Source organism: Podarcis tiliguerta (genome assembly GCF_965153285.1).
Source record: "Podarcis tiliguerta genome assembly, chromosome: 3".
NCBI lineage: Eukaryota > Metazoa > Chordata > Lepidosauria > Squamata > Lacertidae > Podarcis > Podarcis tiliguerta.
The window spans coordinates 59502757-59527425 of record NC_139536.1 but is presented as its reverse complement, the minus strand read 5'-3'; the positions used below and the strand labels follow the sequence as shown (position 1 = coordinate 59527425).

Sequence of the window (24669 nt, the reverse complement as noted above, 5' to 3'; positions counted from 1 at the left end):
CTGGGGTGCTGTTTGCACCCCGAAAAGTCCACAACTAGAACAACGCTTCTGTGCAAGCGCAGAGCGCGATAGAGCGCTTCTGAACATGCATGAAGCGCACAGAGCACTTCTTGCCATGTTTGCAAGCCAAAAAGACGCAACATGAACCTAACTCAACACGAGGTATGACTGTACTATCTCTAGTGTATTGCTCACCCTTCCCTACCCCGAAGGAGGAAGCTGCTTATTAAAGAACTGGGTAGTTTTTGGAAAGGCAGGCCAAGACAGGGTGGGGGGATGGAAGATAATCAAAATGGGAAGGAATTACAATTTTCCCTTGCAGCCCTAGGGATCACTGCCAGTTTTCTGTCAGTTCGATATCTGAAGCTACTTATTCCTTCCTATGTTGTTTGTCAAATTCTAAGAGGTGTTGGGAAAGGTCTTATATGTGACTTTCTGGTTTAACATACCAACACTCAATATATATGAAGTAGTAGTATGAATTACAAACCTTTATAAAGTGCTTCCTTATATGGTTCTCCTATTAAAAATCCAGGGCTACACTATGGCCTAATTCACATGTAACACTAAACCATGATTTAGCATTACATGCATGGGCAGGAATGAGAGAGGCTTTGTGGGGGTGGGGACAGGATGTGCGAAGGAGAGGCACTGCGCAGAGAGGGAGAACTGCGCAGCGCCCCTTCAGCGATGCGCCTGTCCTGGCTTCTGCCTTAGCCTGCTGCCCTGAAGAGGCTTGGCGCGGCTATCCCAGAAGCCAGATCCCTCTTGCTGTTCTGGCTTCTGGGATTCAGAATAATTTTTTCTTGTTTTCCTCCTCCCAAAACTAGGTGCGCCCTATGGTCTGGTGCGTCTTATGGATCGAAAAATATAGTATACGTCTCTCACACACATATATACAGACAATCACATTGAAAACGAATCACTAGGTGCCCAACCCTACTCAGAAGTCTTAGCATCCAGTTACTTTCTAGTATTTACAGCTGAAAAGATACACCTTCAAGTTAGTGCCATGCTGATAAGTTTCAATAGTCAAGAAGGACATGCAATTGCCAAAGGCTGTGACCTGCCTTGCTTTTTTCAATGATTAGCAGAGATAGACCATTTGGATACTGTACAGGAGTCAGATAAATACTGTGTATGTCTTAACTTTGAGGGCGGAAACTTATATACAGTTTTTACTTAACAGAGAATTAACATCCTTGATTACAGTCCTCTTTGTGGTGCAGCAAAAAAAACAAACTGCTAGCACATTTGCAAAGCTAAGCAGGGTCTGGTATGATTTCAATTAGATGGGAAGGGGGTGCATGGTGCATTGCAGGGAGTTGGACTAGATGATCCTTGGGGTCCCCTCTGTATCCTGTATTCCATTTCTGACATTTGGGCAGATTCAGTTCCTTCAAGAATTTTATATGTGTAAAGGCTGCATAAATGTCCATGGTCTGAATATTTCATTTCTACATTGTACTTCTTATAAAACCAAGCAGTTTACTATTTTATTTCTCTGAAAACCACAAATCACATTTCTTCCCCTTTATCTCAATAAAGAAACAATTTCACTAGAATTCCAGACTGGTGTAAGTCCAGAACTAAAAAGCCAGCTGGCACTTAGTAATTTCTGCTGGCACACTGATAAGCAAAGCAGATGGATCTGGATGGAACCGATTCCAAGCTGCCGGATGGGGGGGCAGCATCCAGACTAGAAAAAAAGAAAAAGGTAGAACAGCATATAGGAGCTGTCATTGTTTTGGCAGATGTCCGGAAGTAGGTAAAGAATGAAAACCTACTGGCAAGCATTTGTATGCCTGAAATGATCAGCTTCGCTAAATTCAGGTTGACTTCTTGGCCTAACTGTTCATGAGACTCAGGAGAAAGAAATTAGAAGCTGAGGCCGCTATCTTTCATACACCAGTCATTCTAGCACAGGATCTCAGTGGAATTTCAAAGCTTGTTTTGCTCACCAGGGACATTGCTAACAAGACCCGGGGGCCCAAGTCTACATGAAATAAATTTGCAAATGCTAAATTCAGACCATCTTTCAGGTAAAGGTAAAGGTACCCCTGACTCTTAGGTCTAGTTGTGGACGACTCTGGGGTTGCGGTGTTCATCTCGCTTTACTGGCTGAGGGAGCCGGCACACAGCTTCTGGGTCATGCGGCCAGCATGACTAAGTCACTTCTGGCAAACCAGAGCAGCACACGGAAACGCCGTTTACCTTCCTGCCTATTTATCTACTTGAACTTTGCTGTGCTTTTGAACTGCTAAGTGGGTAGGAGCTAGGACCGAACAACGGGAGCTCGCCCCATCACAGGGATTCAAACCGCCGACCTTCTGATCGGCAAGCCCTAGGCTCAGTGGTTTGGACCACAGCGCCACCCGTGTCTTTCAGGTAGAAAGAAGCAAATACTGGGTCTTGCTCAACCTTCAAATACCACCTGGGGACACAATGGAACAGCTCAGAAAACTCACTTCACACCTTATTTCATTTTCCAAGATGCCCACCAAAAGATGATGGTCTCACATATTGCCTGAAGGAGAGAAAAGGTGCACATATGCAGTTGTATGACTGATGTGACACCGTTTACCTTGACAACCTGCCTCTCTTGACTTTAAACCTAGCTAGAGCCAGCAGCTGAGGGTATGGTAGTGGTGAGGAAAGAACAAGTAAATTGTAGCAGAACATAAATGCACATGCCGGTAGTCTTCAGGACCTTCATAACCTCTCATCTGTCAAAGTCTACACCTATCAGTACTCTGCTAAAATGTATTTAAATTCTTCTATGTTTTATCATTTGAATTGATATGACCTGCCAGCAGCTTGTGTTCTGTTCCTAATGGGACTGTTTTTGCATAGAATCTGCCTAGCTACAAGCATCTCGACCGCATTGTATCCTACTGATCCATATGACGGGTTGGAAATTAATTATGACATTTGAAAGTGACATTTAGAATCTATCAACAATGCATACTATGGAAGAATAGACCAGCTGGCAACACAACTAGATTCTGCAGCTATCTGTATCATAACAGGACTTTAAAACACAATTCTCACTTAGATCCTGATGAAGGTTCTATTTTTGTATCACAGTCTAAATAAGGCAAGCATCAGCCATTGAGCCACACAAGAAGGCATCTGACTTGGAACAGGACCCATTTCTGCAGATAAAAACCCCTTATATCATCTGCAAAAAGGAGTTATCACAAGGACTGTTCCATGTCAAGCTTAGTTTTAAAAAGATGCTAGAGAGAAACACCACGGCAGCTTTTGGACTGTTGCTGAAAAACAGCCAGCATGGACTATAAAGCAGGTTCATGAACTTTATCAATAATACAGTTCAGTGTAGTTTTGGAAATGGAAACCCTTTTACTTTTTTTTACTGAGTCAGGAATTCCAACAGATGTACTGCCAGAGCAGATTAACTGAAATATGTTTGGTTTAACGGAATTTAGCTGATTTTGCCAATTTTCTCTCTCTCTCTCTCTCTCTCTCTCTCTCTCTCTCTGTGTGTGTGTGTGTGTGTGTCTACCTACCTAAGAGGTTTACATAAAAACAATAAAAATGCAACAACATTTAATAAAATTTACTGGGAAAAAACCCTTTTTTAAAAATGAAACAAAACAGAGGAGCATACAAACAAAACCATTAGAGTCAAGAGTTCAGGAAAGCTTGAGTAGGCAAGTAGGTTTTTAAGAGATGCTTATTCTTCTTCCATCATTACATTTCCAAAGGCAACAGGAAATTAGTTGTCCACAGAACAGTTTACATGCAAATGGCATAACTCAACTATATATATATCAGTTCTGCAAACTAACTGACTTTGATGTACATGTGAGAACCAAGCATGCAGCCAGGACTCTGCCACATGGCTAAGAAGAAATTCACCATTTTGGTTATCAGAGTTCCTGCTGTTTCCAAAATAGCTCTTTGTACCACTATCACAATCTTTCAGATGTAACATCTCTTCATCTCTGTTCAAACATAGAGGGGGCCCCCACACAGGCTTATCACAGAGTGCTGTCCATCTGAGACTAAAACTGTCAAGCATTATTCAATAGATTCCAATGAAAGCTACTGCTTACACACTGGCCACATTTTTTGGCCCAAATGTATTCAACTGAAGAGAAAGTGGCAGCCAATGACAGATTCCTTTTTCAAATCACATCACACCAGAAGACGCTCCTCTAGAATTATATCTGCAACAGAATTGTTAGGTTGGTCCTGCTCAGAACAATTTGAGAAGGATATTGATAAGCCCAAACATGATGATCAAGGGTCTAGAACCCAAACCTTATGAGGAAAGGTTGAGAGAGTTGGATATGTTTAGCCTGGAAAAGAGGAGACTGAGAGGAGATATGATGACCTTCTTCAAATATCTAAAGGGCTGTCACATGGAAGATGGGGCAAGTTTGTCTTCTCCTGTTCCGGAGGGTAGGACCTGAACCAACAGATTCAAGTTACAAAAAAGGGAATTCTGACTAAATATCAGAAAGAGCTTTCTGACAGTAAGAGCTGGCAGCAGAACAGAATCCCTCGGAAGGTGGTGGACTCTCCTTCATTGGATATTTTTAAGTAGGGGTTGGGTGGTCCTCTGTCATGGATGCTTTAGTTGAGATTCTTGCATAGCAGGATGCAAGCATAGCAGCATATATGACCCTCAGGATCCCTTCCAACTCTACAGTTCTGTGATTCTATGAAATGACTTGGACAGAAAGCCATAAATAGTTTTGTGGGTATTTTCTTTTCAAAAATCTATTTCGGTTAACAGCAAAAGGGTCAGGCACAGGCCTTTCTTTTCTGTCTTTCAGCTTGCAAAATGTAGAGATAAGCAGGCATGACTGAAGCAATCGCGATTTATCATCCACAAGTGTACTAAGATTACATCCCCGTAGAAATCCAAATTAGCCCAAGACAAATGGAGATAATCACATTGAGCGCTCCCCAGTGACAGCCTGTTAACAAATATCATTTGTAATGCCTGTTTCAGCTTCATGCCACTGGAAAGCCTGTTGGGTTCCCTGAGTCATGCTGATAGCATCTTTTCAACCACTTTCCTTGAATTTTCTCCTTTAGAGAATGGTGAGAGAATAAGATAAAGGATGTGCTTAAATATGGTAATGTATTATACTTTCAACTTGGATTTCCAAGGTGTTCCTTCTCTTCTCTAATCTTTGGATTTTTTTTTTATTTTAAGCATTCAATCAGCTTGTCTACGACGCTGAACAAGGGATGAAAATCACACAGCAGCTGTGTTGTTGAAACAAAAGAAATGCGTGCACATTTAAACCAACACATTCTAAATATTCTTTGTAGGAAAAGGAAGAGTAGACAGGAGCTAGAAATGCACTGCATACAAGACTAAACAAAACCGTGCCATTTCTCCTGACAGAAGTAAGAGGCAGCAGCTGCTACAACTAGCAGCTTATCCCATTCTACCAGTAGGGTCCAACATCTTACTGAGGTTTTCCTCAAAGATCATTTCAGACCACAGATGCTCTTTTCATGTATAACTAGTTTGTGCAATCCTGCTCTGCTTACTTGAGACTCCTAGCCATTCTCTCCAAGCATGTACTTTTGTGAGCAACTATTATCATGTGAATACAAGAGCACAGACGTTTCCACTTAGGAAATTTTTCCATACTATTATTATGCAGAAGCGGATGACTGTGAACAAGCAGGGGTTACAGCAAAGCAAACTGGAGACACTATGAACTGGGAGGTTATCTCCTGTACACGACAGTTTACAGCTAGTCCTAGATGGAGTGGCACTCCATTTTAAAGAACAGTCCCGCTCTCTTGAACGCCACATGAGGGCCAGAACACATTTTCTCAGCTTTGTCTGGTACATTAACGGCAGTCTTTTCTGAAGAAACCTCCATGTGGCTCTATGTGAAGCTGCCTTTGAAGATGACTTTGAAACTTCATCTGGTTCAAAATGCACCTGTCAGGGCATGTCATTTGGACCATGTAACACCATTATTATACCAGTTGCATTGACTGCCAGTGCCCTCTTGAGCCCAATTCAAAATGCTAATTTTATAAATTTTTGAAGGGCCACCTGTAACCATATTTTCTGGTTCACAAGATAATTTCTGGTTCGCAAGTTAATTTTAGCAACAAAGGCCAACTTAGGGCAGTGAGTTTGCCAGGAATGACACAGGAGATCTTTTCTATGGTGGCCTCATGGCTCTAGAACCTATTAACAAAAGGTTACCATACTCCACTCCTTTCAAAAGGCCTTGAAGACACACCTGTCTCAAGCAACCCCTGTATGATTAATACCAGGAAGATTAAGAATACTTCTAACTGTTATGCTATGAAATTATGATATATCTCTAGCTGGACAAAGTTTTTTAAAATACTGGTGTCTGTTGCCGGCTTAGTAACTTTGCATTGTGCTTGCATAGGTAGCAATGTGAATCTTGTAGTGAATTTACGTTATGTTAGTCACCTTGGATTAATTGTTCCCAGGCAGCTTATAAATATTATAATATAAACATAAAGCCCACACAGAAGCCATAACCAGTGCTGGTCAATTTGATGCAAGAGTCAAACTGAGATCCAAGAGCTACCCATTTGCAACACACACACAAAAAAAGCTGATTTTATTGCTACCTTGAGTTCCCACTGAGCATGCTTTTTTCTTGGGTAAGACCCTCTTACTTCTCAAGAGTACCTCACTGCCTGTCAATGCCGAATCTACCTGTTTTAAAAAGCAAAAATCTACCTTTTAAAAAATGCTGGTTTAGAAGTGCACTAATCTTCTGTGTCTTGGATGCCGGTCCAGTGTTTGAAACTCCCATTGTTCTAGGCACATTTCGTGACAGGGAATTTCATTAGTGTAAGCAGTTTCTGAGCTCTGGGCGCAGTATTGTGCCTAAGATTTCAGATTAAAACTGCTGTGTGGAAGGAAAGGAGGACCTTCTTCTGCCTCCCCACTTCCAGCTACTCTCTGAAGACTGGAGAAGAGACCCTCTTAAGAATCTTAGGGGGGTGGGCAAGGGCAGGACTAGACCATGTGAAAAATGAGCATAATATTTTAGCTGCAGTTCATTCATTTGCAGCTTTGTATTCTTGTTATAAAAAAAAAGTGTGCCTAGACATTCCGTTATTACACCCATAACCTCAGTTTAAGGTGCCATTTAGATGCTAGCTTTCAAATCTCAGTTTCTAACACTGTGCAGGTCACAACTATTGTATCTAGTTATTTTTTTTCCTTACATACTTCACAGCCAGCAGAATGCTTTTGGACTAAATGCACAACTATAGTTCCATAGATTCCATTTCTCAGCATGGAACCAGCAACTATTATGTATAAATATATTCTTTAAGATTTTCATTGCATAGGACTCCTCGCAGTTCTTCAGAAGAGCATTTGAAAGACAGACATTTTCCAAAGCCAAGTGCGTATGAACTGTGAATGGCTTCAAATAGTTATAAACCATAAAGAATAAATGGGTATAGCTACCAGCGCTAGCAAACAGTCTTGATTTCATTTTCTCCCTTGGAAACAAGGCAGCCTAGCTTAACCATGCTGCCTCTTGCCTATCTTTTATTTCATTATTCTGAATTGATATAAATTTCACATCTCAGCATCAACATAAATCCAGGGCTAAAACTGTTACTCATATTAAATGGTTCCCTTTTGCTTAACAGGCCATTAATTGAACATATGATTAATACATAAAACAAGTAATCTTCTCAGCAGAAATTAACCACCAGCGAGGGATGACCCATATTTCTCATCAACATATTGATCCAATGAATCACAGGAAAAACAAAGCCTGAGCAATAACATGTTATTCTCTGTATAAGATTAGGGAAACATGTAGGAAGGTCTGCTGATTTATCTTTTAATTTGTTTATTTTACATGCTAACCAGATGTCTTCTGGGATTTAATTCAAACACTTAAAGCATTGCTTCCTAAGCTATGTCTGGAACCAGGACAGTATAGAAACACATCTCCATCTACAAAACCAATGCGCCAATAAGCTGGGATAGCAACAAAAGCAATGGTATATATGAATGAACTGATGATGGAGAATCAATATTTACTGAAAACAAAAGAGCCTGCAAATTTTACATATATAGGTCTGAAACCGACCTCTGGTGCATTTTTATTAAATGGGAAATTGCAGGAAGGTTAAAATTAAAACCTTATCCAAGCAGGAACAAGCATAAAAGCTAGCTATTATCTTGTATTTTACATTGTTTCTATGGTTATTGATTAGCCATCTTGCCTCAAAGGGAAGCTGTCATTGGCAACCTCTCCCCCTCTATGTGGCCCAATTGAACATACCTCCGTATCACCCAAAACGTATGGTTTAAAATAAAAAAACCCAAATCAGGTTAAATGCAATTATACTTTTTATGAGTTACTGGATTAACCTAGCTTGAGTTATTTTTACTAATATATTTCAGACATTTTTGAGAAGAAAGGACAGAAGCAGTATGCACTCTGACAAATACATATTTACTGACCTAATATATTTGTTCAGCACTTCACACCTGAACTCTAAAATCAGAATATTTCAAAGTCAAAAGTTTAAACTGCTTTGTTTGATTCCACATGTTCCATATATCAGAGATTGTCCTGAAACTTGTAATCAGCGGGATGGGTTCAATCTCATTTCTAGGATGGCTCTTCAGACTTTCTTTTCCAGCCTCCTCTTCAGCTACAATTGGAACTTGTGATGATATTATTGTGTCTGGCTGAAACCAACTAGAGCTGCACGTTGCATAAATAAGTTTTATGGAGACCACGTTACAGCAGGAAGAGTATAATCATCTGAAACACTGGTGTGGTATTTTCTTCCCTCCTTGACTTGTTTAGTTCCTTGATAAAAGTACAAGAGGTCACAGGGATGCGAAAGCAGGCAGACGCAAGCAGGCACAGAGTTTTACTGCTAAAGAAAAAAATCTGTAATGATATGGTGTGTTATTATTGTCAACTTCCTACCTCTTAGTACCGACTTCAGGTTCAGCTTGGCTTGGCGGTGCAGATCCTCTACACAAGGTGGCCTTGAGGTGGGTAGAAACACATTCTCTTGTTGATGCCAGGGTGCAGTGTAATGGACTGTCCATCTGCTCTCTTCATCTAGATTGGAGACAGCTGTAAATAAGAGAGAGTCAAATTAGAAAGGAATGCTGCTATTAACCTGAAGTTATGCTCTACAACAGGAGCGGGGGAGAATTTTGCTCTGTCGGATCAGATATCAGCCCCCTCCCCATGGCCTATGTTTAGCAGATGGGTAGGATAACACACCTGTCAATCATCTGATGTCATAATGAGGAGAGGTGATTGACAGGTGGGCTCTCCTACCCCGCCTGTCAAAGGTTGTCTGTTGTGGGGGGGGGGGGGAGAGAAGAATAAGTGACTTGAAAGCACCACACAAGGATTGCAAATAACCCTGCTCATCAACGGGCTTTGATTCCTCGTTCAGCTATGGGCAGAAACTTTAGTGCTTTATTTTTTGCAGAAAATTTTACATTACGTAAGTTCATTAGTAACAATGAATGGGTGTCAACTGCAGATTCATTATTAGGCAGTTTCCAAGTTTTTAGCTTTGTTTCTCACATACAAGAAAAATAAACATGAAAATTAAGATCACTCTCTGAAGCACCAGGAAAAAAATCATGGTGCAACTTACTCTAATTTGCACGTGAAAGTTTTCCAGAAACAATTCCATTTCTAATTTTCTCTGAAAGCTTGTATAACTGGATAAAAGACATTGGCCCAAACTGAAAGCTCTACAAAATACAAAGATCTCAGCATGACACATAGCAGGACTTCCAATGCTGAATGCATGTGAGAGAGAATCACATGGGAGACAGTGGTCCTTCAGATATCCTGGTCCCAATCCATTTAGGGATGTGTAGATGAGAACCAGAACTCTGAACTGTATTGTAATCAGAAACAAACTAGAAGCCAGTGCAGATGGAAGAGATAGGAATGAAATGATCTGTAAAGTAATAAATCAGTATTATCATTGCTTTTTGCACCAACTGAAGTTTCTGAATACAGTGGTACCTCGGGTTACAGACGCTTCAGGTTACAGACTCTGCTAACCCAGAAATAGTACCTCAGGTTAAGAACTTTGCTTTAGGATGAGAACAGAAATCGTGCTCTGATGGGGCAGCGGCAGCAGGAGGAGGATCCATTAGCTAAAGTGGTGCCTCAGGTTAAGAACAGTTTCAGGTTAAGAACAGACCTCTGGAACGAATTAAGTTCTTAACCCGAGGTACCACTGTAATTTCCAAAGCCCATTTAGACTTTGTTAACAATAATCCAATTTGGATAGCAACAGCATAGCGATGACACCTCAGTTCAGGGCACGCCAACTTTTCATACCAAGTAGGCCACAAGAGTACAGTTGGTACCTCAGGTTACATACGCTTCAGGTTACACACTCCGCTAACCCAGAAACAGTGCTTCAGGTTAAGAACTTTGCTTCAGGATAAGAACAGAAATTGGGCTCCGGCGGTGCAGCAGCAGCAGGAAGCCCCATTAGCTAAAGTGGTGCTTCAGGTTAAGAACAGTTTCAGGTTAAGTACGGACCTCCGGAACGAATTAAGTACGCAACCTGAGGTACCACTGTACTTCAACAGGGAACCCATGGACCATACACTGCCTTGTATCATGGGGGTGAAGGAAGCCAAAATTTGATGCCCAGTCCCACTCATTGCACTGCCTTCCCAAAGCAAGTTAAAAGGTGCCAGGCTCTGGGAAGGAGGTGTGTGGCTCTCCTGCCCACCAGTGGAGAAGCAGCAGTGGCAGCTTCTGGCGCGATCTCGCCCACACCTCACAATATCTTGCTGTGCATTGCCACATGACCCAAGGAAGGGATGCTTTGGTGGAAGCAGGGTAGGGTTACACTTTCCTGTTTCACCTCAGGTGGCGAAATGGGAAACATCACCCCAGATAATTACTATAGGTTTTGTTTCTTATCTGTATAATGGGTTCTTACTTGTGGCCTGCTTATACAAAAAAGGTGTATAGTGGGTAACTGTATGATAAAGGTATGAGGAAAGACTTAGAAGAGAAACGAAAAGGATGCTGCTAATACTGTAATTTAAGGAGAAAATTAATTAACTGGGGCATTTTGAGTACCACACTGAGAAAAGTGCAGTGTGGTACTCAAAATGCCCCAGTTAATTAATTTAAATAGGTCTCCCACTTAGTTGGAATACCACCCGCAATTTCTAAATCTAAATGCAGTAAGTAACCTGGGTTGAATTCCTAATGTTGCATTATTATATTTCTATAGCAAACTGCAAAAACAGAACAGTGGCATTTTTGCTGCCTTCAGATGACATTTTGGTTTCTTGTAGAAGTTCTTCCTTTCTACCCTCATATTGTCCCATACCACCTAACAGAAATACCTGGAAATACTTGTGCCAAATCAAAGCACACATATGCTTACATCACCATGGTCAATTTTGCCTTTTTCTGTGGTGGCCATAAAGGAAAGTGATAAGTGTGTCAAGGAGGGGAGATCTGTATTATCCCCCAGGCAGTATTTGGCCTTCAGCCCACATGATGTTCTCTTTGCTCTTAGCTCTCCCAAGCACAAACCTTACATCTGTGCTTCCACGCCCCCGCCCCAAGCACTTGTTAAGTTTATGTGAACTTACCCAAGACCATAGTCGCTACCTCACTGCCCTGCCATTGCCTCTTAGTTGCTCATTACTGAGACCATATCCCTTTATTGCCCCGAATTAAGAGATTTTTCAACTTTATTATTTGCCTTGTTAAAACAGCACTACCTCTGCAAAGTCCAAACTGCTCAAAAAAACCAGCAATGCCCTCAACGTTTAGATATCAGGTAAGGGGGACTTAACCACATGTAGGATGTCTCAAGATGAGAGGCACTTGCGAGACAGAGTCAATGTCTCCTGCTATTGCACACAATGGTCACAGAACATGCTCCTACACAATAAGAGTTCTGTATGCTAAAGAAGTATGCAGGTAAATACAAAAACATTTTATAATGGGGGGGGGGAATCATTGCCTTTTGCCACAGTGAGCCAACTGTATGTACTAGTTCTTATGTATTATTTATGCCTGCTATATCCATGCTATATCTAAGTACAGGTCCCTCCTTTATGAAGAGCATGAACATGACATTGTTGCCCTTGGAACTCATCAAGCACATCCTCAGCAGGATGTGCTTGAGGAACTCTTATGGGCACCCACATTCATTACACTGAAAATGATCAGGAACATTTCATGCGGTAAGGTAGATAATGCTGACATGATACAGGACTGTCGTTGCTGTCCTTCCTAATCAGAGGTCAAAGTCTAAAGATAATGAACAGAAAATGCAATCGTTCTCAGCCTTCCAGAAAAAATTAAAGCTGTATTAAACTACTGCCAGGGATGAAATAACTTACAGGGAAGGTGACAGATGCTACATGCAGAATTATCTTGAGCCTCCCCCCCCTGCCCCCGCCCAATAAGTACCTAGGACTCTAGGCTCTTAACCCCAAATTTTGTTTTGGGCAAGAGGAAGAGTATCGTTGTTAACAGAAAATATGCATGCAGACTGGTAGCAACTTAAAGAAAGATCAGCTTGCTGTTCAAAACTGTTCCAATAATCATTCTGGGTGTTTGTAGAAAAAATGTTTTGTTGCAAGTTTGCGCCAGTGCAATAAAGGAAAGGATTCAGACAGAGGTTTCTGCCTGTAGCTGGCTCTGAACATCCACAATAGTTGGTGGAGCCGAGGGCTCAACAAGATTTTAGCTGGATAAACATTACAGCACACAAATCTACTACCTGCATCAAGTTACCTAAACAAAAGCTTTAAGCTCTGCAATGATTTTATTGCATGAAAGGGGCCCCTACTTTTCTCAGGAAGACCAAAGAAAATTAGCAGACTCGGGATTCAAAAGTTTACAACAACAAAAAGTGCAGGTGCTCAGCAGTTTCCTTTAAAGAAACTGCTGCTACACCCTCCAAAGTATGGCAAAGTAAAAATGCTATGCAATTCAATAAATTAAAGCACATTACTTAAAATTTGTGCAACATGATTTAGCTTTTCTGCAAAATATCTAAACAGATTTAAAAGCCACATTTACTTACTCTTTTTCTTGAAAAATTTGATTAACGATTTGAGCTTTGTATTGATAAACACCACCATTTCAGAAAAGCCTGCTGTGTTCCTGCAGTTTGGATCCCATAGAAAGCAAGGGTACAATGCAAGAAACTAATTTCCAGAGCTTCCCCAACAGTCCTTGCAACCCCTACTAACTTTTTGCCTCCTGCTTCCACCCCTCCCCCCTTTTGTTTCTTCTTTAAGAGCAAGCTCGGAGTTGCAGGGAACGTCCTAGCGATTAGAAACCATTAACAGTCCTTGAACCTGAAAGCTTCCTTCTGAAACATAATGCGGGTGTCTGCAACAGCCAGTTACAACATAGAGAGCGCGCGGGGGGGGGGGGGGGAGCCAATCTTTGTTCATGTTTGCATGGAAGCAAGATGGAGATTTCTGCTTCAGCATTCATTCATTCATGCGTGCATGTCTCCCTCTCTGTCCCCTCCCCCTAGCAAATAATCAACAGTTTCCCCCTCCCTTTCCTACCACGCCAGGTTGTACTCCACAAAGAAAGATGAGTAATTTTAAGTGATTTCCCTTGCCATTACTCTCAAAGGATCTTCAAAATCCTCCACAGGACACAATATGAAGTGGATGCTTTCATGGCCATGCTTTGTATAACCCTCTCCGAAGAATATACAGAATTTAACTTGCGTGGGACAGTGAGACTTTCAACTATTGCTTTCCAAACCTGCCCCCCTCTTTCCCAATATTTATGCTTAGCAAGCTCTTAAGGACTGCATTTTAATTGTTCCCAACATGCAGGGACGGGGGTTTCCTTCACATCACCTTGCTTTTGAGTCATACATCTCCCCCCCCCCCTTTCCCACCATTAACTACAAATTTGGTGGCAAAGAAGAAGGGTTACACACACCATCTTTCTTTCTTTCTTTCTTTTTTTCACATGCTTTGTTAAAGCTAACTTAAAGGAAGCTACAAAAAAGTACTTTAATTACTAAGCCTATATGGCTTAACACGTTACCTAGACGTGTAAGTAAAAAAAAATCTCTTTCACGGGCTAGGCAAAGAGCCTTTGTAATGAAAACATCTATCTCCTTCCATTAGAAATGATTTACAATATTTGGAGAGAAAAATGCTAACTACAGCATCAATGTGCTCAGCAGGGCATGCCTGCAACAGAATGCTGAGGCTCAAGAAGTCAGTCTGCCCTTTCAAAGGAAGGCTAAGCAATGTCTTGGCTTGACATTGAAAGGAATTCTCACTTCTCCAAAGAAACCCCAACAGCAGGGGCTTGCCTGCCCAGTCTTTTCCAAAGGAGGCCACATAGGTTCAGATCTATGGAGTAGCACATGCAGAAGGAGGTGCTCTTGGGAAACATTCCCAGCCTCAGTGGATTTTTTCAAAAATCACTGGTACACAGAACAAAAAATAAATGCATAAACCTTTTCTACAAGAGGACATCTAGGAGAAATAAAAATAGTTCTGTTTGACAATGTTGTGTGTTCTGAAGGGTCTGAAAATTGAACGCAGTTTTGGCATTTAATGTCACAAACTACTTTTAGCATAAATTAATGGGAAGTTAGATTCAGGAAGTGCACTCCTCAAGACCCACTGACTACCAAGGAGTATAAGAATGCTAAGGTTGCAGTTATATACCTACTAACTGAGAAGACTCAATGGGGACTTCCATCTGAGTGGACATGTATAGGATTGCGACATTAAATTCCAAATCCATGATCATTTGCACACATTCATTTGATTGCCTGGAAAGGATTTCATCTGGTTGAGCATCGCTGTAGAAGTCAAACAATATAAAAGCACACAGATTCATTGGCCCCTGTCACTAGTCTATGCAGCACAAAAAAACGGGAACTACATGCAGGTCTGAATATGTTTTTACCTTAAATAAATGTAACATTCCATTAACTCAAAGACACGTATCAAAACATACAAAACAAACAGGATTATAATATTGTTAAACAGTAAACAATAGGTTCTAGTCAAACTTAAATGATATCAGTCAAAATAATGATAAAAAACATATACAGTGGTACCTCGGGTTAAGTACTTAATTCGTTCCGGAAGTCTGTTCTTAACCTGAAACTGTTCTTAACCTGAAGCACCGCTTTAGCTAATGAGGCCTCCTGCTGCTGCTGCGCTGCTGCCGTGCGATTTCTGTTCTCATCCTGAAGCAAAGTTCTTAACCTGAAGCATTATTTCTAGGTTAGCAGAGTCTGTAACCTGAAGTGTATGTAACCTGAAGCATATGTAACCCGAGGTACCACTGTATATAAAAACAGCTGTATTTGTCTTTCCTTATTTATACAGAAGATTACCATCTAATCTTTGGCATGCAACTCTCTCTGTGCTGAAGGAATACTTCATGAATAGTTTTTTCTATGCTGGTTTCAGAAGCACTATCATGAAGCAAGAAGACTAATATTTGCATTAAATGAGGCTGAATCGCCTATGCGCCTTGTTTGCTAAATCACAGGTAGAAGATTAAGAAAAAGAAGTGGTACACTTAAGCCACATTGTTCTAACAATGTGCTCTGAAGGAATGGACTTAGACCAGAGTTCAAATCCTTGACTTCTTAGCTGTAGGAACACACTTGTTGAGTTGGGGGGCAATTCATCTCCGTGTGCAATTTTCATTATCAACAGGCATAATAGCAACCTTTCTTACACGCTGCTTTGGAAAATGAATGCAATAAGGCCACAAATTTGGTTGTTGTTTTTTTACAATATTTGCTAGAGAGAAAAGTATGTGACCCAGCATTAGATCGGATTATGTGCATAGCTGAGCAAATGGTCAGGAGGAAGAAGATCCTCTTGTCCTCAACTCTCTATCCTGCTATCGAGCAAACAGCAACCCAGTAACATAAATAATTCCAAGATGGTGCTGTGGGGGAGAAACCCTTGAAAGGGGCCAAAGGGTTTGGGGAATGTGAACAAAACACACTGAATCTTTGAAGGTATGCTCACCATAATACTCTCCTATCAGTAAAATTAACCATTTGAGATGAGATGTTAGAACAGACTGTTTCTATTCAGCTGTACAGATGTTGTCATTACCAAAACTTATTTCAGCTGTTAATTACAAATGCAATGCTGCTAGTTTTAAGGATTTGTACATGTTACATAGAACTGCTTGACACTTCAGGAGAGGCATAAGTGGTCAGTTTTATGTGGTGTGCCTGCAGCATGCATTCCACCCATCCTCCCAGCCCATTGTATTGCCCTCTTTGAATATACGTTTCCAGTTGACCTGGTCCATGACAATCAGAATCACATTAAAGGATTTTAGCCATGAAACAACTGGAAGCATCCTTCCGCCCTCCTCAAATTAAGCTACAAAGACTCCTTAGGAATCGTTCTTGCACCATGTAAAGAATTTGAAAACTTTTATACTATCTATTGCTGCTGTTCAAAACATGATTCTGAATATGGTTTTAAAAAGTAACATGAATGACATTTTAGAATTCAATTTTACAGGAAAAGTTCAAGGGTGAAGACATTAACCAACTGTTCCTGAGTTATCTATTTATCACTAATCAACCAGTCTAGCCCCAGTGATTCTGAAATTAAGTTCTATTAACGTAACTGCTGGATTCAACCTTTTCTAAATTTCATGGAAGGCTGTTCCAAGGTTTAGTCAATGCTATATCAAAATATATACATACTATGGAGTCAAGAAAGTTGCATAACTGGCCAATCCCAAAACACCAGTGGTGGAAATCTCAGAAAATCTATGCTCCCAGATCCATTGGGGGGGGGGGGGGATAAGGAGGTGTGTTCAAACATTAGAAGTCTAAAAGAAAAAGTCCTCCCCCTGCCAAAAAAAGAAGACACTGATAACAGACAGACATCTGTGCTTTTTCAGTGTGTCTGGCAAATGGAAAAACAGATCTACAAATTAAGGCTGAGAGCCAGTGTAGTGAAGTGTAGGGAGGTCACACGAGTGAAATCAGCACTCAACCATGAGGTCTGCTAGGTGACCTTGGGCCAGTCACTATTTCACAGACAAACCTACCTCACATGTTTCTGACGAAGATACAATCAGAACTATTTGCAGCACCATGACCTCCTAAATAAAAAAAAAATACATGCATACTTATCTGAGAGTCAGACTCACTGAACTTACTGGGGCTTTCGATTTTGCTATATATTTAAAAGATTTTATGCTGCGTGTACATAAAAATGATTAGGTCTTCGAAAGGCTCTTTACAAAGCAAAAGCATTTGCCAGGTTGAGGGACTAAAAACAGGCACATTTCACTTGGCATAGGTGCATTTATGTCTATAGATTCCCTAAACACATGGAATGATACAGCAAAAGAAAACTATTTAAGGGTATGATCCTAGGAAACACTGAACCCCTTCTCACATGCGGGAGGTTGCCAACTTTTAGTACTTTCAAGAGCTCTCTTTCAAAGTCTTTAGAAATTACACTTCCTTCCATTAGTTCTGTGGCAAGAACCTTAAAAAAGGGTACAAAAAAGTCATCGAGCCCTGCACACTTACGCTCAGATTCAATTAACTCAATCAACCTGCTTTACTGGGATATTGCCATCAAATGGTTCTTCTACAGGAAGGAATGATAAATAATTTATAAATTATGAGGCATTCTTCTCTCCTTTCAAACCAGCCAGGCTCAGCCATCCCCTGGCATTTTCCTCGAGAACAAAAGTGACTTCCCACCACAAAGACAGTCCCGAGAGGCAATGAATTCAGCTGCCCTCCCATCTTGAACTCAGCTCACTCACAATGGTCTCTTTCAACTCTGCAATCTCAGCCTTCCTGAATCTTGATACTTCTCTGGTTACTAAGAAGTGATAATTAAACTAAGGATCCAGAAAGGAATAAGAAAAAAAAGTCCTATTTTACTCTTAACAGCTGTAAAGGAAAGGAAAAGACCTGTGCACCACTTAATCCAAAGCGAGAATTATGCATAAATTGGGGCTTTACAAAGATTATTAAGTAGGTAACGGCAGCTCCCTCATTATCCATGCACACAGGAGACTAGAAGACTCCAGGAAGGAGGTTGGGAACTGAGGAGAAGAAAGGAGACTGTGAAGAAACAATGAAGCATTAAAAAAAAAGGGGGGGGACAGAGCTTATTATGACAATCTTGTTTAGACCACAACATAATAAATATTGATTAGCTCTTTCCCCTATTTTCTAATTCATTATATCTCTACCATTAAGAGCTACCCCCACAAGCACCACCAGAACAAGGAACAGGGTTTTGTGGAGTTCAGATGCAAATAAGGATCTCAGTTTTGTGTTTGACCAACCCAAGCCTTTGGGATAGGAAATGGAACAAACAAACAAACAAACAAACAAACAAACCTTGTCCCATCCACCACTGAGCCATGCAGAAAAAAACAAATGCATTTTTGCTCAAATGTGGAAATAATTTAATGTCATAAACTTTAAATCTGCCCTACATTCAGTAAATGTTAGCTTACCAAACATACAGAGTATCTTGTATAAATTCCAAGCCTTCATAGTAACTTTGTAAGTTTCAGGACCAGTTCACATCATCAACGAATCAAATCTCCCCATCTAATTTGGAATCAAATTAATTTGAAGAGTATCTGCTGGATGTTCAAATTAATCCAGTTTTAAATTGTGCCAAGTCTGAATCAGCACAGAGCTCTCTCTGTTGTGAACCTGTGCCACCTGCCAAAAGCCTTTGCTTGCCATGACCATCCTCTCTGAGATGCCTTCATCTTTTTCCATACTTATCAGCAGTGGCAGGGGTTTGTATTCATAGTAGTCTTCAGGTTGTAACTGCTACTTCAAGCATAGCTGACAGTATCCAAGGGAACCCTACTGTTTGGGCAGGCCTTTGGAACTTTAATTTTTTTCACCACCCAGTTTATTAAAGCTTTTAATTAAGTTATTATTACAGTTTTGTGCAACGAAGCTGTCTTAGTTCCATAGTCAGCTGAAATCCTGATTAAAAACAGGTCAAGAAAGGAGGTTATCCAATAATGCCTAGAATTGTGCAGCAACCATATTCCCAATTTGTTTTCCTAAGAAGGAACATAGGTTGAGATTGTCCACTGGAAAAGATGAAGAGTTCAATCGCTGCCTCCTTAACTGCAGGATGGACATTTTCCTACTCATGACACCATTACTTGTGTCCCCCTGAATTTGGACACACTTTCTGCATTGGCTTAATTAGTTGGAACACATGTTTGTGCTTACTCCCAATAGCAATGTCAGGATTCACAGAGCAAAACAACTGAAACTGGTCAAAGTAGCTGATCCAAAAGCCAATAGTATCTTTAGGCTGGATTGTGGTCACCTAGCAAGTCAGATTTAGTAAGGGTTTTCTGTAGTGCTAAAAGTTCTTTTGCCTAGGGCAGAGTAGAGGAAACCTGCAGCCCTCCAGTATAGCCTTCCACCATTTTAGGCCTTTTATTAGAACTTTTAGATTTATTTTTTTCAAATTTTATGCTGACTTTGCTGCTCTTTCAGTTTCAGTAGCTACTTTTTTATTTTAGAATATGTAAACTGTTCTACAAGCTTGCAATCTAAAGATCGGGTTATCAAATTATGGTAATTAAAATTTCAAAATGTGAAAGGTTACGCAAATGAATGTGGATTTGTATCTCATTGGATTCTGATCATGAAAGAAGGGGATATAAATAATAAATTACTATTTTATAGTGGCCAAATTTAGTATGAATAACTGTTACAGGGTATTTGCATTTCAACTGAATGAAACAATTCCGTTTCCATGGCATAACCATGCATTCAATTAATATTCATGACTGTAAGTTTGTCATGATCTTGAGTACTGTATTAACTTAAAAAAGAAAACCCAACATATTTACAAGGTGAAACTATTGGAAATCCTGAGCTTTTATGCAAATGCTTCACGCAAAAATCTTGCCAAGCAATGATGAGTGCTTTTTTACAAATAAGCTGAAGGACAAGTTAGCTAAAATACAGCAGGTGATAGCACATTGTGCATGCAAAGTAGTTTCAGAGTGGTTCCGCTTTCATGTCAATAGGACAAATAACTGCACGAATCAGCAATTATTAGAAAAGAATTTGGGTTTATATGTACTTTTCTCATACAAAAATAGGTTTTAATTAAATGCTATTCAAAGTAGCCAATTAATTAATATGTCTAGTTTGAACAGAAAACATCTGAGTCAGCAGCACATGGAAAAGCCAGCTATGTTACTAAGAAATCTACTGTAAGGTCAAAGGGAGAAATGACCTTAGAAGAAGAAAATTTGATTACAGTATAAAGAAGTCAATAAAACAATCAATACAAATGAATTACTAACTCCCTTAGGTAAAATTAACCAGAAACAGCCCAGAATTGTGGGCTCCCTGTAACTGATGTGTGAAAAGCTGGTGCTCCTTTTCCTTATTCACAGCATCAGTGTGAATAGCATTCTAAAGCACGAAGACACAAGTTTTCCAATTACAAAATGAACTCACTGGGTGAGCTCTATTGCAAGTTACTGTCTCCTTAACACTATCCAGAATCACAGGTGGAAAAAGCAGAGATGGCTAGATAGCGCCACCACTATCCATCACATATATCAGGCATAGGAAAACTCAGCCCTCCAGATGTTTTGGGACTACAACTCCCATCATGCCTAGCTAACAGGACCAGTGGTCAGGGGTGATGGGAATTGTAGTCTCAAAACATCTGGAGGGCCGAGTTTGCCTATTCCTGACATATATGCTGCCTTCCCATGTATTGAAGGGTATCAGGGAGCCTGCTGCTTCTGCGGAGGTTTCCCAAACAGATTAAAACCCTGCTGAGAGACCAGCTTCATCAGATGCTTCCTTCAACTCTCATCTAGAACAGCCATTCAATCAGGCTATAATAGAAGGGAAAGGCAGGAGTTCAAGGCCTCCCCATTCGACCAGCAGCTTCTGGCTCCTCTTCACCTTGAAGTCTTTTTATTCCAGCAGGTCAACATTACAAGAGCTTAGCAACTAAAAACTTACACCCAAATTGATTCTTCTGTAATTCCTAACACAGCTTTTATGCTCATATATCCTCATTTTATCCCATTGGCATCACCACAAACATGATATTGCAGGGGCACTGAGCCACATATTTAACTCCTTTAGTAGTACAGTAAGCCTGCAACTTACGTGAGGGCTACGTTCCAGGGATCATGCCTAAAGCCAAAATCGTGTATAATCAAAAGAACATGGGGAGCAAATGGTGGATGGAATTGTTAAAGACTTTCCCCCTAGATACCCACCCCCTTTCTGTCCCCTTTCTATTTTATTTTTTAAAAAATTGCCAAGCACGTAAAGCTGAATGAGCACAAGTTAAATGCATGTAAGTTACAGGCTTACTGTATTACAACTGTAAAAATATTGGAGAATCTACTTTCCTTATTTGTCCAATTAACAAATTCTTTGAATTGTACACAGTTTTTACAGTCACTACAGTGACATTCCTTAGAGCCACTAAAAGTAGCTTTAAGCCTGGGGCACTTCAGTTGATGGGTTCCTGAAATCAATAACATTTTGAGCAAGTATAGCACTGAGTTCCAGACACATCCCAATTACTTTTAAGTAGAGATTTGTGTGTTTGGTAATCCCACCCAATCAATAAGCCCTCCATTTTTTTAAGCCATTGGGATTGCAATTTCTGAATACAAAGACCCCTGCCCTGTCACTTCTATAATTTTAGACACCTCACAATTTTATCCTCAGTGATACTGCTTAGCATGGAAGAAAAATATTTTGTATTAGAACACCACACCCTCTACCCTTGACTGATCTCTTGATGCTTCCAGATAAAGGCCTTTTTCCAGATAGGTCTGTTTTTTTATTGGCTGTAAACTTTAATGAACCTTCCACCCTATCATAAAACTTTCCATTTTAATTTGGACTTGGATGGATCTGTTTCCTGTTCACACTGGCAGACAGATCATGATAGGGTCCAGAAAAAGAAGATGCGTCACTTCTACTCTTCTCCCTTTTCTCTCACCAGACTATTCCTTTTTCCCGAGCTTAGACACAGGGTTTTTATAAAGCACTTTGCAAACGCCCCCCCCCCCCCTTTTACTTAATTTTTAATTTTATTATCTTCAGCTTTGGTCCCCTGGAAGTTCAGCTGGCAGAAGCATCATACTTCTGATGTTGTGGGGAAATAAATTCACATTTTTTTTTCCTTCTTAAATTCTATACTGATGCTGCTTGCCATTACAAGCAGTAGAGTTAAGCAATGTAATGCATTTTTCTGAGCATGGAAAGATGGTACTGAAGGAGGTGCCCAGTTTTCCACAGGGTAGTGTCACACATGACAAGAAGCAGACACTCAGTCGTTAGGAAGGAGAGAAGAGGCATGCCAAAGTTCAGCAGCTGCCTATTTGCAGCACTTGTTTTTCTTAGTAATGAACCAAATAAAAGATGCTGGTTGGTTACAACTGGTGGCAACCATTTATGCTCAGCATTTGGGATGTTGAACATTAAGATTGCCAGTTTTAGGGTTACATAAGCAACCTGCTTTGAGATTATGGACACTTTTCGGCTTCCTCTATACAGACAAAGAACAATGATTAGGCATGCGATCACCCATCTTTTCCTTGAATGTGAAGACTTGGGATTCTGTGTTGTGCACTGATTTACTAACAGCTAAAGAAGTGTTTTAATCCCTATTGCAACGTGTACCTCCTTACCCTCAAATGCTAGGACACTGCTCTTAGTTGTATCCTCTACAAATTCAAAATATTGTGAGGCTCACCTTAATACTGCTTCACCCAAGCAAATCAGGAACCCAAATATTTCACTGGCAGCATTTCAATGTTATATATTTGTCTGTTGTGAATAGCTAAAATCTGTTTTATTAGCAACAAAAAAAATGAAATAAAATGGTCTAGAAATATTGCCATTGATCAGGGAAGAACAGAAAACTATATGGAAGCCTTGATTCACCCATGGCGCTTTGTGAGACATTGTGCTGAAACAAAATGATTTTAAGAACTGTCAAAAGAAGCTAACAGATGAATTAGGTATAATAGACATTTTTATTTAGTCAAAAAATCAAAACAGATGGTTGGGGGTGGAAGAAAAACATAATTAGATGCCTCCCAAAGCAGTAGAGCCTTGGAATACCTGCAAGAAGGCAAAATGCTGCCATCTGCAGGAAACAGAAACAGTACTCTCCAGTTTATCTTTCTGCCTCTACTGACAAAGGTAAACAGTATTATGCTCCCTTCACTAGAAGAATCTGTAACTCTGATGTGAGTTACAGCACTGAAGTGATACTCATACTAGCCTAATTTTAGTTACAGCTACTTTTGGTGGCAAGAAAAGAATACCATACTTTAGGAGCTGAAGCCAACTATCTCCTAATAACCATATTCTTACTCAGAATTCATTAAATGAAAACATAGAGTAATATTTCAGTAGTCATTTCATTTAAAAAAACATGTATTCAGAGGATGAACCCATCAAAAAAAATTATTTATATTTTTAATGGAAGAGACCTGTTGCTCTGCTTTGTCTTGAATCGTAAGCTGCCTAGGTTAGGTGGCAAACGTTTATAAGATTGAATTCCATTGTATGTTTATGTTCTTAACTGAACTGACCAAAATTATCAACTTTTGTTTACTAGCCAAAATGAAACCAGAAAAAAGAGTCACCATTCATACTTATCTCAACTACACTATATGTTTTGTAAAAGCCATCCACTGACACCTTAAACACCAATTTTATTACAGCCTAAGATTTTGGGGACTAGAGACCAATTCTTTAGATACACACGCTTGCTCGTGAAAGCTTATGCCATTGCAGTATAGTGGTTAATGTGTTGGACAAGGACTTGGGAGACCAGGGTTCAAATCCCCATTTGGCCATGATGCTTGCTGGATGACCTTGGGCTAGTCACTCACTCTCAGCCTTACCTACCTCACAGGGTTGTTGCGAGAATAAAATGGGAAAAGCGAGAACCATGTGTGTCACTTTGAGCCCCTGGGAGAAAAGGTGGGATATAAATGTAATTAATAAAAAATAAAAAATAAAATTTGTTAGCCTTTAAGGGGCTTCAACAGTCTTGTTTTTGCTGCAACACGCAGAACCATTTTTGTGTGACAATGGTTATCATAATAACATCCACCAGATTCAATATATGTATTTCGTTGTGCATATCACTATGGTTGTATGCAGACAATGGCTGCACACAACATTATGCCAAACCATAGCTTAGTGCAAACATCCAAATGTGTGTGGTGCTAGGCAGGATGTCTCTGTTACACTGCACTTCTACAAGAACAAAACTTGGCCACAGCTCATGGTTAATAAGGAGAGAGCGTAACCATGAGTCTGGGTTCTAATGACATGCTAAGCCAGACTTTGGGCTAGCTGCCATGCTGCGCTGAGCTAAAAAGGACTAGGGAGAAGCAAAGTGGGTGTGAACTCTGTTCCAGGAGCCAGAATATTTGTGTGGTCCTAGGGAGCCGTAGTTTGGCTTACCATGCTGCAAGAACTAGGTACAAACAAACCTAGTTTCCTCCAAGGCTTGCATGCTACTTCCTTCCTGGTGGCCTGGAGGAATTGGTAAAGTTTTATTTGCATCTCTGGTCAACCATGGTTTGTAATAACATCTGGACTGACAAACTG

At 40.3% G+C, this 24669-nt stretch overlaps 1 protein-coding gene across 11 annotated transcripts in view; it reads right to left on the bottom strand.

The window, feature by feature from the left end:
- The window catches only part of NHSL1 (NHS like 1), a gene marked incomplete at its 5' end in the record, with an annotated part of 139100 nt that overhangs the window by 33383 nt on the left and 81048 nt on the right, over positions 1 to 24669 (bottom strand). For 9 of the 11 annotated variants that reach the window (XM_083434730.1, XM_083434734.1, XM_083434731.1 and 6 more), the window contains one exon: positions 8958 to 9110. In XM_083434730.1, the coding sequence (XP_083290856.1) occupies positions 8958 to 9110 (153 nt within the window). Of the gene's footprint in view, positions 1 to 8957; positions 9111 to 13080; positions 13389 to 24669 lie in introns of those variants that run through there. The other 2 variants (XM_083434737.1, XM_083434739.1) reach the window with 2 other exon arrangements.